This window comes from Halyomorpha halys, unplaced genomic scaffold (genome assembly GCF_000696795.3).
Source record: "Halyomorpha halys isolate HHAL.00 unplaced genomic scaffold, Hhal_1.1 Scaffold1153.1, whole genome shotgun sequence".
Classification (NCBI taxonomy): domain Eukaryota; kingdom Metazoa; phylum Arthropoda; class Insecta; order Hemiptera; family Pentatomidae; genus Halyomorpha; species Halyomorpha halys.
In genome coordinates this window covers 11363-28067 of record NW_027107155.1, presented here as the reverse complement: position 1 = coordinate 28067, position 16705 = coordinate 11363, and the positions used below count along the sequence as shown (strand labels likewise).

The 16705-nt window shown below is 35.6% G+C and overlaps 1 protein-coding gene across 1 annotated transcript in view; it reads left to right on the top strand.

Annotated features, from left to right (window-relative positions):
- Positions 1-16705, top strand: part of LOC106688547 (cytokine receptor) — a gene marked incomplete at its 5' end in the record, with an annotated part of 116958 nt that overhangs the window by 91161 nt on the left and 9092 nt on the right. Inside the window, 2 exon segments of the mRNA XM_014433054.3 lie at positions 3950-4054; positions 13445-13615. Coding sequence (XP_014288540.1) covers positions 3950-4054; positions 13445-13615 — 276 coding nt within the window.

Here is a 16705-nt window from a genome sequence, read left to right as displayed (position 1 = left end):
AATAATTTTTCCCCCCTCTTTTACCCCCTTTTTCCTTCACAATCAATACTCGTCTACAAACTGCCTTGACCAAACATGAGCTCACTAATTTATCTAAATTATTATTTAGCCTTGTCACCACCTGTTCTCCAAATAATAGTTCTCCCGACTACATCCCAAATATTTGATGGTGTCATTGACCTTTGCCGTTTGGATAACATCAGTATTCTCAAGAGAGAGCTTTGTCAACCGCAGCTCTCCTTTGTCCATTATGATAACCACACTTTTCTGTGAATTTATTGCCAAACCAATCTCCGCGAGCAGCTTCTGGACACTATTTATAATTCTTTCCGCTGAGCTCCGGTCGCATGCCGTAACAGCCTAATCATTCGCAAACCCTGTGAGGACCACATTTTCTTGGTCACTTCTTAGGTCATAACCGAATTTACTGAAGAAATCCTGATCACAGAGCTTGTGGTACAAATGGTCAATTTCCAGATTGAACATCAAAGGCAACACTCCCAACAAGACACTGATCTGGCTAGTGGTGTGGGTTCCTATATTTATCTTTGTCTGTGTTAGTCATATTTTATTTTGTCTGTTGTTAAGAGAGCTGTGATCATCTTTGTGAGGTCAGGCGGCACACCTCTTGCCTCCAGTTAGCTCACCATGTGTCCATGACTAATTTCTTCAGCAGCGCCTACAATGTTGAGAAAAACCACCACCCAATCATTTTTCGTATTCTTAGCATCTTTTATGATTGCATCGATGATTCTGGTGCTTACATGCGTTCCCGGTAGACCTTTGATGAAGTCCCTTTGATTTTCGCTGAAGGTGATCTACTTTCTCAATTCAGAATCCAGAACCCTTTCAATGATTTGGCGCACAATCGAGTATATTATTATTGGCCTCCAGGAGGAAATACTTTTTGGGTCTCCTTTTCCCTTCTAGACCAATATTGTGTGCCCCTGGCGTAAAGGCTCTGATACCCTACCTTCAGCATAAAATCCGCAATATACCTAATGAAGTGTGTTATATCAAAGTATTTTATTGTGTGGACCAACACACCAAGCATTTCTCATTATCCACACGTTAGCAGAGATTCTCTTTTTCAAAGAGGCTTCTAAAATGCTTTTCAATGTCAGCTATCTTCTATGAGCATTGCTTGAGAGCGTCAGTATTCATTATGGTTTGAACCACCTTATTTCTTCTATCGTAGTAATTGTATTGAGCCAGTTCATACTGATACTGCTCCTGTCTGCCTTATTAGCTCTTTGCGGATTCGATACCTTCCCCCGTTCGATACTCGTACCCTTGTCGGCCATTTCGGTTTTAATCTTTCTTCTCATTTTGTAGAATTTAATGGCAGTTCGTGTGGGCCCGGCAGTTCGGCGTTAATATTTTTAAGAAAATTCAAAAACCGGCTACTGCTTTGTCGAAATCCGCTGAGTTAAATTCTCTTCCTTTCATGACATACTGAAAGACAACCGACCATTTGCTTATTTCTAATTTGATATGGTCTATCTATCCCTCTCCCTTTTTTGCCTCCCTGGGATGCTTCTTTGCTATATGGGTCCCAAGACCTCTATCACCCTTAAAAGTTAGCCCACAGATTGGACAAACTTTATCAATTGTCTGTGGGGGAGTATCTTGTTTGTCCTGTTCTTTTTCCATCTCCTCATTTGTACGTGGAAATTCAGGCAATCTTGGGAAGACATCGTCCATTGATAATGCCTTGCCCATTACTATACCCTCCTCAACCTTGACATACTTTTTTCATCATCTCCAGCAGCATCCACAGACTACACGGAGACCACCATTGCTTTCTGAACAGGGCCTCCCGATCTTGGAACCCATTCTGTTTGTCTGATTTAAATTTTCTTGGACTTTTGGAGGTGTGAACTCATGTCTCTTGTATCACCAATTTATAACCAGACACTGGAACCAATTCACCTGCATGGAGGACCCATTAAAAAGCAATATCAACAGCATATTCTAAATCTCCAAATTTGTAAATATGGAGACAATAATATCAAATGCTAAAAAAAACAAAAAAAAAAAACTAAAAGCGATTACTAAAAAAAAAAAATATGTTAAAAGTTAACACTCCAAAAAAATTAACCGTTAAAGTTGGTTAAAACTATGCGAGTCATTAAGTTAAAGTATATATACAAACATTTAAATTATAAGAATATGATAAAAACATAAAATAAGTTAAAATTTAACAAATAATAATTGGTTAAATCATGTGTTAATCAATAGATAAAAAAACATATATACAAGTATTAAATAGAATAGGTTAAAAACTAATAAATAAATTAAATGAAAGATAAAATCTATCTGATTCTTTTCTCATTCCCAACTGATACTATAAAATGTTTGCACATTAATGCTTTCACTGGAAAAGTTGACCCAGAGTAGAAAAAAAAACAAAAAACAGATTTACAAATCAACCCTTTTTCCTGAACAACTCTGATGTATCCTATTGTATCTCCCAACCATATCTCTGATATTAATATATGTGTATACATTGGGACCTAGTCATGTCTTACTTCAGGTATCCTGAGTGTATGTTGAATTTTTTATATATATTAATGTGGAAAAGGGGTGTTGAAATTTTAAGAGCTGCTTATCAATAAACATGCATATATTTCCTTTAAATTAAAATATTAATTCCCTGAAGGGGCAGATTGTGTTAGTTTGAATGTGAATTATTATAATCTAAGAACAAAACTTAGGATGGTCTCATAGAAGATAAGGGAATATGGCTTACTCTGGTGACGTCTTTGCCACTGCGGTTACGTCCTCAAGCTGCTTCCCTCATCCAGGTTGTACTCCCTCTAAGGCTGGCCACTATGTCCTCAACTCTGGCGTGATGGAAGGGGCAAGCCAATTCCTAGCTTGCATGGCACAATAGGAGGCATCGCAGTGGCAGCGTCTTCAGGGTCTTCCGGTGTCCGCGGCAAGGGGGGGCATCAGAAAATGAGACCCCTGACCCCGACTTTATACGAATTCAAAAAAGAACCAAAATTATCGGATTATATAAATCCTTGTAGAATGCCTAGATGCTGTATGTGTTTTTCACAACAGTGAACAGAGAATTGTTAGAAGAAGTATGAAAAAATCAATAGAGTAGAAAAAAATACTAAATTATATTAATATTAAAGGCAATGGAAATGGTGAGTAATAAATTAAAATTTAAAAATAAAACTATACAGGGAAACTTTTACTGTTTAATTTTTCTCACATATTATTCTTTATTTTTTCTTCACATTTCTATAAGATATTTTTTCTTATCTCTTCAATCTATGATTCTGTATCTTATTTTGCTTAGCCCTGATGAACTACTGACGAAAACCTACAACTTCGACCGAAATGTTGGAACATGTTAAAGCAGTATAATTCACTTTACTTCGTATTTCTTTCCCAACCACTTCCCCCATCTTCTGTCTGATTACATTTATAGTCAACAATATACATCGTTATGTACTTTATTTATCTGCTATCTTCTGTTAAGTCAGTATAGGTGCCTGTTTGCCGGCACCTACAGGCATATTCTCACTAAGGTTTATCTAGTGCGTCATTCTCGTGCCAGTCAAATCCCATATTAAAAAAGCCTCTTGAAGTTTCTTTAATTGCTCATATTTCATATATAGTTCTAAAAAGTTTGAAGATCTCTTCCTACCATTCTCCCCTCTCCCCATTATCCACCACTATTTTATCCTCTACTTCTTTTTTTTTTTTTTTGTCTTTTTTTACTCAGCTCCTCATATTTATTTATTTAAATATCTATAGCACCCTTTTACTATATTTTATGTTATTTATTTTCAGATTATTATTTAAATTCATATTACTACATACTTTAGCTTACCTATGAAGTAAATAATAATGTTATTATGTATTTTCCATTTTCAAAATTGTAAGAATACTAGTGCAAAATTTAATTGAAATGATTTACGTGTATTTTTAGTATAAAGACAAAGTGAATGACATGCCGATTACTGCTCATGTGTGTTCATCACAACATAAACCAAACAGTAATGACACAAATGAGATGCCTCCACCCGATCAGCAAGTATGTTTTGAGTGTATAATTACTTTTAATTTCATTCTTATATAGTTATTTGTATGATTTGTATATTGAAATAACCTTAATAAATAAATAAACAAAGTTAATGTATACTTTTTATGTTTTATTAGATAGGTATAGTACATAGAGGGTGTCCCGTATACATGCTCACCCTCATTAACCTCTATAATTTTTGGAATTTTGATTTGATTTTTGCTAGATTATAACAGTTACCGCATGTTGTGCATCTGTTGAGGGTTTTTTTTATTTTCTAACCTTATCCAGTTCTTCTCCATCACATCTAACTGGAATTTATCATAAAATATAGTTATGGAAATTAAAAATGGCTCATGCTTCAAAAGTTAATTTTTCATTCAGAGCTCCATATCTTTAAAACTACCTACAAATCATTGAAATAAATTATTAATTTTGTTAAAATAAATAATTTAATTCCTATCCATTTTAATCTCAACACATTTTATTTTTCTTACAAGTCCGATCTTTCGGCCAATCCGGCCATCCTCAGGGACAATCTACTACAAAACCGCTTTTATTACATGTATGATCCTCAAACATTTCAAAATACTTAACATTATTATTTATAATTTATCTTACCTTAATACAATTTTGGAACTAAATGATTTAAATTCAACTTCATGCAGGCTATTCTACCCAGGTCAAAACAACAATTTCTATGAAACATTAAAACATTAGGTAAAACATATTTTTTTTTGTTAATAAGTATAATTAATATTTTCAGATATGTAAATGGATTCGAGTATTTTCCTTTTGAATGTATTATTTTCTTTATGTAAAATCATTGTATTTTCAAAATCAAAAAATATGCTGGTTTTTGATTGCATGCTGTACTAGTGCCATTTTATTTGGATCCCTCTCCTTGTTTTTCAAATCATTATTGTGTTGATAAATTCTGTCACCCAATAATTAGCCTTGACAGGAATTTTACTAATGAAATAAAGAGGAAAATTAACAAAAATGTTGTTATAATAAATAATTTTAATGCTTGAACTGAGTGGAGGAAGGTTACAAGCATTGTTGTGATAAAGTTTTAACAAATAGTGACTGTGATAAATAAATTTTAATTTTGGTTTTAATGTGAATATTGACTAATTGGGTAATTAGACATTATGTGGGATATACTTATTGACAAAAAAATATGTTTTACCTAATGTTTTAATGTTTCATAGAAATGAGACTAAAATGGATAGAAATTAAATTATTTATTTTAACAAAATTAACTAGTCTCAGGAAAGTGTTTAAGATTATAAATTAAATGATTAATTACAGAAGAGTAAATTTGCTAGAATATTAGCCCTAAATAAGCTATTTACGTTCAGGAGTTCCCGAAATATACTTTATAAAAAAAAAACAGCATTTAGTAAAACAAGTACTGAAAAATCAGTAGTTTGTGAATTTATTATATGAAATCTATATCTCAGGAATCATTAGATGTCCAGATGTATTAGCACTCATATTGAAGCTAGTTTAATGTACTAAAAAGTAGTTCATAAAGTTAATCTTCGTAGGAGTAGTATTTTTCAAGATATCTGCTAAAATAAATTCACAAAATATTGATTTCTAGTTATTAAGACAACATTATTGATTTTTAAAATATATCATACATCAATATGAAAAAAAAAGGTAAAAGAATTGGGGAAATGAGTCCGGATAAGGGATATACTCTCATATATTCAGGAGTCACTAAAAGTGAATTTGCTAAGGAGGTAGTTTGCTTTGTCGTTGGTGATACATAATACAAGAAAATGGAGGATTAGGAAGCTGTCTCGCCCAGAATAATAATATCCAATTTCCATTTGTCTCCTGGTAAAATCACTTTAGTACAAATTTATGCCCCTACTCAAGATTCCTCTGTTATAGAAAAAGAACGATTCTACTCTGACCTAGAAAGGATAACAAGCAAATCCAAAAATATGAATTGGAAAATTATTTGCTGTGGAGACTTCAGTGCAATAACGGGATGAGATTATAAAGATACACATGGAGTTATGAGAAAGCATGGTGGAGAAAGAACAAAGAATGAAAATGGTCAGCGATTGATTGACTTCTGCATGGAAAATAACATGCTTATAGGTAACTCCTATTCTCCCCACAAGAAAATTCACAAAATTACCTTCTCAGCACTGGAAAGAAATAGTATTGTTAACTATTTTGTATACAATCGCAGTATTAGACACTGGTTCACAGACGTTAAGGTGATCACCTTAACGTTTGTGAACAGCACCATGATCATAGGTGCTGAAATAGACACAGACCATTTGCTATTAATCGCAGACACGCATATTATGAAGCCTAGAAGTATAAAAATTAGGGCATACGAAAAGATAAATGTGAGAGCCCTTGATGCGGTTGAAAAAAGACGAAAATACGAGGTATGTCTGGAAGAGAAATTATAAAAATTAGACAAACGGATCTGTGGAAGAAATCTGGAAGTGTATGAAAGATAGCATACTTGAATCAGCAAGGTCTATTCTCCAGAGTAAAGAAAATAAACACTAGACTCAAGCGCACCAAATGGTGGAACAAAGAATTCCAAGAATTGGTCCATAGAAAGAAAGAAGCATGGAAGACTTACCTGCGGAATCGGACACCATAGAAATGAGAAGAGTATATTAAGTGGAGAAATAATACTAAACATATTGTAAGAGAGACCAAGAAGAAATCATGGGAGGAACTCGAATAAATGGCTTGACAGGGATTACAGAGAGAATATAAAGACCTTTTGGAAAAAAGTAAAAGCACTTAAGGGTAAAACTTCCAAAGAGATCAAAAACATAAAAGATGAAAGCGGGCATATGATCTCAGACCCATAAAATATCTTGGTTAGATGGAGACAACACTATTCTTCGCAGTTCTCTGACTACATACGATCCCCTGAAAAAGAGTTAGCAAATGCTCAGGAGGTAGGAGAAGGATATGATACGATATGGGAGGAAGATATAGAAAGGGCCCTGGATAGTTTGAAACTAGGTAAAGCACCAGGCAGAGATGGAATTTAACAAATATTGAGGTAATTAAATGACAAAATCACTGCAGTGACGTTTTCAAAAGATATGGGACAGTAAGGTTATTCCAAAGGACTGGGAATATAATATCATAGTACCAATTTGTAAGAAAAATTCTACAACAGAATGTGGTAACTACAGACCAACATGCTTATCCCAAGTAACGTATAAACTATAAACCACTATTCTAGAAAGCAGGTTACAGGCACTGATAGAGCCAAAACTAGAAGACCTGGCCGGATTCCAACCTGGAAGACAAACCCAGGATCGCATATTCGCTTTCAGAACTATCATAGAAAAGGCATGGGATAGAAATCAGAGCAATTATATTTTTTGGACCTAAAAGCTGCCATAGATTCATTACCCCGATATGAAATCTGGAGGGCACTTAGAGCCAAAATAATTCCCGCAGACCTCCTGGAAGCAATTAAATCAACCTGTCAAAGCCATTTTCTCTGGAAAGAGGTGTGAAACAAGGAGATAGCATCAGTCCATTTTTATTTATTGTCTTTATGGATGAAATCCACAAAATATGTAGGAGAAGAACTGCTTGGACTGTAGTTGGTGTGTGGAACATGTTTTTCTATATGCAGATTATATCATACTGGTGACTGACTCTGAGGAAAAATTGCAACAAGTCGTTATAGAATGGCAAGAGGAACTCGCCCACAAAGGAATGAGTATTAACAGCCGCAAGAGCAAGGTTATGACTGTTGCAAGAGATGAAATGGACATGGGCCATGTACAAATAGTGTGGAATGATGAATTATTGGAAACAATGGACTTCTATACCTACTTTGGAACAATTTTCAATAAATCTGGCAAAATAGACCAAGAAGTGTCCAATAGGATAAATAAAACAAATAGTATTTACTACCAGATATGCAATACTATTGTGGGGAAGAGGGAGGTAGATAAGGATATCAAGCTCCATATCTTTAAAGCGATATATCTTCCAATACTATCATATGGCAGTGAAAGTTGGGTCACCCAAGACAAGCACATGAGCAGAATTACGGCTGCTGAAATTAGTTTTTTTGCAAATAATATTGGACAAAACCAGGAGAGATAGAATAAGGAATGAAAGAATAAGAGAAGAACTTCAGATCCCCTCAGTAAAATCAGTGATTGAACAGGGACAGATCCGATGGTGTGGAGATGTCTGTAGAATGGGGGAAGACAGAGTGCCAAGGAAATGTATGGAGGCGAGGCCGACTGGTAGGGGACCACAAGGCGGACCTAGAAGGAGCTATATGGAGCATATCCAATGACTAGGTCTGGAAAGAGGAAAAACTCTGGCTCAGATGAAGATGCTTGCCATAATAATAATAATATTCTTTATTTATTCTGGGATTGATCCCTTTAGAACAATATACAGGCATCAAAATTAGGCTTTAAAGCCTTAGAGTAAAGAACAAAATAAAAATGAAATTATAAAACGTCATAAAATATGATATAACGACAAATTTGAAAAGATAAAAATGAACAACAATAATTAACATAATATATAAAATAAAACTATATGTCACATCATAAAACAAAAGATGACTAACCTCTGATAATAAATAAAATTGAAAAACAAATTATAAAAAATCAAATACAATTAAACTAAAAATAATAAATGGAAAGGTATAAAGGTGGCAACCAATAGGTCAGAAGAATAGATAGAATAAATAGATGGAAAGGAAAGATAAATATGGAAATCATCAGCGTACATAATGGTATTGAGAATGTTGGATAAGGAGGGGAAGGTCATTGATGTAGATGGTGAAAAGAGTGAGGAAAAGCGATGAACCTTGAGGGATACCACAGGTAAGGGGTCGAGTCATTGATGGTGGTTTATTTGGAATCACTGGATACTGGGAGCGATAGGAAAGGAAGAATTGAAACCAGCGCAAAGCACTGTTGGATAGAGGAAGATTTCATTGTTTGGTAAGAAGGATGTTGTGGTCAACCGTGTCAAATGCTTTGAGGAAATCAAGGAGGATTAGGATAGTTAGGTTTTGGTGTTCCATGGCAGTTTGGAGGTTGTGGGTTATTTTAAGGAGAGCGGATTGTGTTGAATAGCCTGGTCAAAAGCTGGATTGGAGGGGATTGATGAGGGAACGTTCTTCTAGGAAGTTTGAGAGTTCGTTTTGAACAAGGTGTTCTAGTGGTTTTGAATAAGGACTGGGGGACAGGATTTAATCAACTTAACAGGAATGTTGTCCGGTCCATGATCATTGGTATGGGATCTTAGAGTAGTGGCTAGTAATTCTTCATAAGATATTTGGGGGAAAACAAGTTTTCAGGATTGAAGGTGTTATTTGGAATCAGATGTTATTTCAGGAAAGATTGATGGATCAGTAGCATAGAATGTGAAATGGTTGTTGAAATCATCAGATATTATTGGAAGAGAGCTGAGGTTATTGGATTCTGGTAGGGATAAATTTCTGAGTATTTTCCGCTTGGATTTGGGATCGGGAGCATTGGAGAGAGCGTGATGAATGTGATGGGATTTAACACGTCAAACTGCTAATTAGGTTGCATTACGGAGTAGTTTAAAATAAAAATAATCTGCAGACAGGCGGGTCCGAAGAAATTTGCATCTAGCTGCTTCTCTTTGTTTTATCATTTCCTTTGTTTCCGGAGTAAGAAGAACGAGATGTGTGGACCAAGTGGTTAGAGGCTCCTCCACGCTGAAAGGCACTTAGGGAGGGTGAAAAAGAAGAATATGAAAAATATATCTCAGAAACTATTGACGTACATGTGTCCAACAACACTCAAATAAGTCTGATATCGACAAAAGCTAGCTATAAGAAGGTGCACTACAGAATATAGAGTGCCTATAATTCAGAAAAGCTGCACGAGAGGGAGTACAAAAGAATTTTAAAGAAAATAAGGGAATTACTTACAAAAAATATTAATGAACACAACCATAAATGAGATGGAAAAAATTGAAAAATGTAGTGACAGAAAGTGTAAGAGAGGTACTAGGGAAGAAGGAATAGCTTCCAGAAATAAATGGGTTGATGAAGAGCTCTAGAAGAAAGAAATAAGCCAAGGTTAAATATGATACAAAAAAAAAAAAAAAATCAGAGGAAGTATAAAGGAATTTATGACAAGGAGGAGAGACGCCAAAAACTGTATAGGCGGAAGAAGAGAGTACAGGAAAAGGAAACAGTTTAATTGCAAGAATACTGAGAGAAGAAAGAATCAAGAAAATTTTACATGGGTGTAAAAGAAATAAAAAAGGGATTCAAAGCCAAAACTGGATAATGTAAAGAGAAAGAAGGTGAGCTTATTGTGGGAAAAGATGTCCAGTCTCGAAAAGTGGAGCTAGTATTTTATTGAATTACTAGACACGCAAGCTACTGAGAAAATTTCTGAAGAAAGCTTCAATCTAAATGAACTCCTGGGTAAGACACTGAAAGGTGTAGAAGAAATAGAAGATCTCCAGAGAAGGAAGAAATAATTTACATAATTTGGTCAATGGAGAACCATAATTCACCAGGTCTTAATGAGATCACTCCAGGGATGATGAAATATGGTGGCAGTGATTTATAGGAAGAAATTTACAGTTTAGTTTAGAAAATATGGATGGAAGAAAAAATGCCTGAAGATTGGACAAGTGCAGCCGTATGTTCTATTCTTAAAAAAGGAAACAAGATGGTATGTAGTAATTATAGAGGCATTGTTACTAAGCGCAACCTGTAAAATACTGGCAGTACTCCTATGTAAAAGAGTGTCCAATTCCACTGAAAATATTATAGGGTTCCAACATGGTAGATCAACAGTTGACCAGATATTCTCTCTGAGGCAGGCAATGAAGATCTTTCATATGTTCAACATAAAAATGGTTTTGCTATTTTTGGACTTACAACAAGCTTACGACGTGGACAGAATAGGACTTTAGAAAGTTATGGTAAAAGTAGGTATATGGAACAGACCAGTGAGGCTGGCAAAAATGGTGCTAATGAATATTACCTGTCGATTTAAGCTTGGAAATTTGCTGTCCCAGGAATTTTCTGTGAAGAATAGCTTGAGACAGGGTTATCCTCTGTCTCCTCTTATTTTAAATATAACACTGAAAATAACTGTTTATTCAATTAGAACTAATCCAGGAGGAATCGTCTATAAACAGCTATCTCAACATCTAGCATATGCAGATGATGTCATTGCCGCTAGAACCTCAACTGCACTACAAGGAACATACCAGGAATTCGAAGAAGCAGCAGCTAAACTAGGCCTTAAGGTTAATGAAAATAAGACTGTTTACTTGAAAGGTTCAAGAAAGGATAATGAAGTGAAGTTACTTTCAAAGATCACAGTTTCAGTTCTGTAAACCAGTTTAAGTACCCGGAAAGCCTGGTTACAGATAACAACAAAGTAGAGAACGAAATAGAGGCCAGGATAGCAGCAGGAAATAAATGTATTTCTCCCAGGAAAAAGTATTGAAAATTAGAGTTGTCTTTAAATGAATGAAAGTTGAATGGAGCTGTTAAGGAAACTCAACATCATGGCATTAGTTAAAAGAGCTCAAATAAAATGGATTGGATATGTATAGGGGATGCCTGATCAAAGAATACCCAAGAATATATGGAAAACTGGATTGAAAATGAAAAAGAGGATGCCCATGGATCAGGTAGCTAGAAGATATGGAGGAGGATCTGAGGTGGATGAATGTTGAGATATCATGAAGATTGATTGGCTGTGGTGGATGAGGCCAGGTTCTTTTAGGACTGTATTGCCAGAATAATAATATCTCTGGAACCATTAGACATACAGATGTCTGCCAGCACTCAAATAAAAGCTAGTTTAATGTGCCATAAAATAGTTTATGATATTTATCTTTGTACATGCAGTAGTTTTTATGATATTTGCTAAAATAAATTAATTTCTAGTTCTTGGGACAAATTTTATATACAAAATTTATATTCATATACAAATATAAAAAACTACTACTCGTACTAAGATAAACATGATGAACTACCTTATAGTATATTTAACTAACTTTAGTTTGAGTGCCTATATATAGATCCTGAGATATATTTTTCTTAAATCAAAAATTTAGTCCGAACAACTAGAAATCTACATTTTGTTAATTTATTTTAGCAAATATCATAAAAGCTACTATTCTTAAGAAGTTAAATGTCAAAGATTAGTTTTTAGTATATTAAATACTTTAATATCAGTGCTAATAGATATGTGAACATATAATGATTCTTGAGATGCAGGTTTCCCAAGCTAAATTCTGTAAGAACTGATTTGTCAGTACATTTTGTTTATGAAATGTTGATTTTTTTAAATGTTTTTTTCTCAGTTTGGGTGTGGATTGAGGAAAATTTTAAAAACTTTGAACCAAATAGCTTTAGAATTTAATTTTGAGAATTTGTCATAATTAGAGTTTCCTTGACCGACCGAGGAGACCAAAATGGTTTTTATGATAAGAATTTGATATTTAAATTATGATGAGAATTTCTCACAGAAAATGGAATTTGGAAACAATTATCATCTTCTGGTTTTTTTCTGCACACTTTACACTATAATTATAAAAAACAATAAGAAACTATAAACAGCTTTGACAATATATCCCTTCAGGACATGTCAGATTAAAAAAAGTGCACAATATGAAATCCTATCTACTATCAGAATCTGTCCAGAGAAAGATGTGTTGGAGAAAATTAGAAAAGCAACATAACCCTTTTTGAAAATATTTTTTGAATTAGCAAGCGATTTATTATATTGTGGTTTACTCACTTTGTCATTTGTTGACCTCTGCATAGAAAATTCTATGGAATTCAATCTATTTGAAAGAATTCACTATTCAATCTATTTGTGGTATGAGAAATAATTAACAAATCATGATTCAATTTCATTTTTTTCTTTGCTCATCAATGCTTATTGTAAACTGTTTTTCAACCATTACTATTATAGAAAACATTTTATAAAATTTGTTGAAATCGAGGTCCTTTTCATTATATATACTTAACTGTTATAAGAATTTATTATTCAAGGATAAACTATTTTTTAAGAGATGATTTTAGATGAGTTACATCTGCATGCTTTATTTATTTATTTATTATTTTTTTTTTTAGAGGTATATTTTTCATTAAATGGTTTTGGGCTAGTTGAAGGGGATTTAAAAAAAGAAAAACTGATATTGAGTTTCATTATAACGAGGTTCCACTGTACATTGTATCATTTTTCATCAGTTTGATAATTATGGATAGCAAATAAAACATGCAATATTACATTTATCAAGTCTTAATTATGACTGAGTTAAACTTGCATTATTGTGCTGACTGTCAAAATTAAATCTTTTTTTTTTTTTGTGTGTGTTCAATAATTTTCTCTTCTTTTTGTGTTTAAGTTACTGCTGGAGAAGAAATATAAGGAAGAATTGGTTGAAAGCAGTACAGAAGACTGTGAAGATGTAAATGCTGATCGGGAGAGTAGCGGTTGTGGTTCAGGTCATGAAAGTGTTTCGTCTTCTATTACAGCTGGAACTCACATAACAGATTCCGGAACTGAAGCTGATGAAGTAATTATCTCAATTTTTTTTAAATGATATACATTTAAATTTTAATTTTTCAAATTGAAACTATTGTGGTTTCAATTAAACTGAGTCATGTCCCAACAGCCTAAGCGGAAGGTCGGTGAGCAGTGTTTTTCCTTTTCCTTTGATGTGCGTTCACGTTTATTCAGCTTGAGTCGGTGCCCTCTGAACTTAGGTATTTCCTATCAGACCCGACACGACGAAGGTTATCGACATAGCTTGGTGAATGTTGGTGCTCTTTCCCCAATAAGCGTTTATTACAGCTGTGCTTTTTTGTTAAGGTGTTTTTGAGATTTAATTAGTGTCTATTTTTTTTTTCTAGTTGGACATGGTAGGGTTAGTTTAAACAATGTGAGTTTTAAGCCCGAGAGCTTTTGGACTAGAGTGAACTTTTGTGATTAGTGAGTGAAAAAGGACACTGTGAAAATTAGTGACCAAAGGGCTGAGGTTAGGCCCAACGGCCTATTATCGAAAAGATGGAGGTGAGAGAAGCTGTAGAAGAAACATTTTAAAGCTATTAAGGTCTAATGCCAAACAGACTAGGAAAGGTTCTCAGGGTGATATTTCTGCAGTACCTGAAGAGGCTGGATGTAATTCTAAACTCCAGTAAGTGAATTTAATCATGGAGAACCTGAGAGTTTATATTAAAAATACTGACAAAAACGTTAGCACAAAGGTTCAGAACTGCATCAACGTTAAGTTTCAGCATCTACTTGATGTCATTGAAACCATGCAAGAAAAAACTAAGAAATGACAGGGAAAATTTGAAAATTTTTCTACCCCAGTCCAAAGGGCTGTAAAAGAAAAACTTGCTTCTCCGAGTTTCCATTCAATGATTACCCAAATTATTATTGAGCAGTCTGTGCCAAAACTCATGGAAGGATTCTGAACATCTAACTGGCGACTTATATCTGTAGAACAACCGAGGGAAATAAAAGAAGCAGCGGCTAAATGCCCCAGTGATATTTTATCTGATCATATGCCTTTCACTGAGGTCAAAAGGAAAATAAATAAGAAGAAAGCTAAAAAATCAGCTTCAGCTGGCAGGATAAAACCAATAAGCGAGCAAGCTCAATCCAAGTAGGTTCCACTGAACGATTTGGTGGTATATACAAAATGACCATGGCAGAGATTGTTAAATCCTTGCCATCCAAGTCTACCCAGAATGCGAAGCCAACTTACGTCAGTATCAGTGGGGTCGGTAAGACCACAGTTGATATCATAAATGAATTACCGTCCCCAACAGAAATCGGCGTGAAAGCAGCAATCGTCCATGCAACCAAGTTGGGTTCTGCTCTTTTGGTTCACTTGGATGACAGTTCTCATGCTAACAAAGTTATTAGGTGACAAGAACTTCGCAACAGAGTACTACAAGCTAAGCTAGCCCTGAGGAGGAAACTTAGGATTGAGGTGAGGGGTGTGCCTCACTCCTGGGACCCATAGGAACTAGTTAGATTTTTGTGGGGAAGAATAACTGAGAAGTCGCTCCCCACTCCATTGGTAAATAATGATCTATGGCCACTTTTCTTCACTGTGACTAGGAATGGCTTTACTAAGAACTGGGTGCTAGAAGTGCACGCCATGGTAAGGTTCCAACTATTAGATATGGAAAGTGTCGATGAAGGGTGGTGGTCGATGACCTTTAAAGATCACCTCGCTGTACAAAGTGCCAGGGCTATGGGCACACACACGCCCCATGTAAAGAGGAAGCTGTGGTTTGTATATAGTGTGCAGTGGCCATATACTAAAGGAGTGTCCAATGAAAAAGGCCCAGGCTGCCCTGAACTGTGTTAACTGTGTGTGAACAAAAGCACCCTTGAACCATAGGAAGCACAAATTGGGTAGCCGAGAGTGCCAAGTGCCCTTAAAGTGGGCCCAAGAAGTGGTGATACACCATGGTGGATTGTGTGGGGCTACATCAGGTGGGGCAGCGTTCCTTATACTCTGGTATCTCTATACATACCTGAAGGAACCGTGATATAAGAATGCATCTCCACCATGGAAGCAATCACTGTTAGCAATAGAAACGTGATCATCTGCTCAGATACCAACTCTTGGAACATGGTCTGGGGATTCAATCGACCTGATAGAAGGGGTGCTAAACTCAGGGAGTTTATTGCGAGAAGCCAGCTTGTTATAAACAATCCCTCCACTGGCCCAACGTTCTCTAGACCAATGGGGGAAAGCTGGATAGATGTGACTTTGGCCTCGCCGACGCTGGTAAGATACATTGTCGAGATAAAGATCTGAGACGAGCTCCGACCACAAAAGTCTGTCTTTTGATGTGTTATACGATAATGTGTTCCCACTGCATCGACAAAGGGTATGTAATACGAGGAATCGATTGGAATGTCTTTTAAAGTATGCTGGAGGGAGAGATAGCCGACAAGGACTGGACAGAGGCTGAATCAGCGAATCTGTATTGAAGAAAGGCTTCTTGATTTTTACAATGACTGTCTGGAAAGGGGACATTTTCCAAGAAGCTGGAAGATTCTCTGTTACGAGTGCGAGCAGTCATTGAACAGAGGGAGGGGCAGTATGTCATGTTACTGCTCTTTGGCATATCCTCCACCTTTGACAGCGTCTGGTGGTTGGAGATTGGTGTGAGAGGAAAAAGTTGGCCATTCGCAACTTTTTCCTCTCACACCATTCTAGCAAGACACAGGCCATTCTCTTAAGAGGAAACACTGATAAAGCCCACCCTATTAATTTAATATTTTGAGGAACAAAAATATGTCCAAGTGAGGTAGTCACTTACCTTGGCGTAAGATTTGGAAAAGGATTTAATGTGACTCCTCACTTGGATTACTTGGGAAATAGGGTGGCCCAATCCTTTAACGGCCTTAGTCGTGTGTGGTGCACCTTCTGGGGCCTCAGATACCCTGTGACAATGACCATATATAAAGGGACGGGATCAAACCCGCCACTCCCGCCCTCCATGGCAGCCTTACTTATCTGTCTTTTAGAACGGACAATTTCAGCGAGTAGGTTGGTCGACTAACGACATGTCACAATCTCAGAAGAACAGGATTGTAACGCTAAAAAAAAGGCCATCCTTCCCCGCCTGACCCGCCC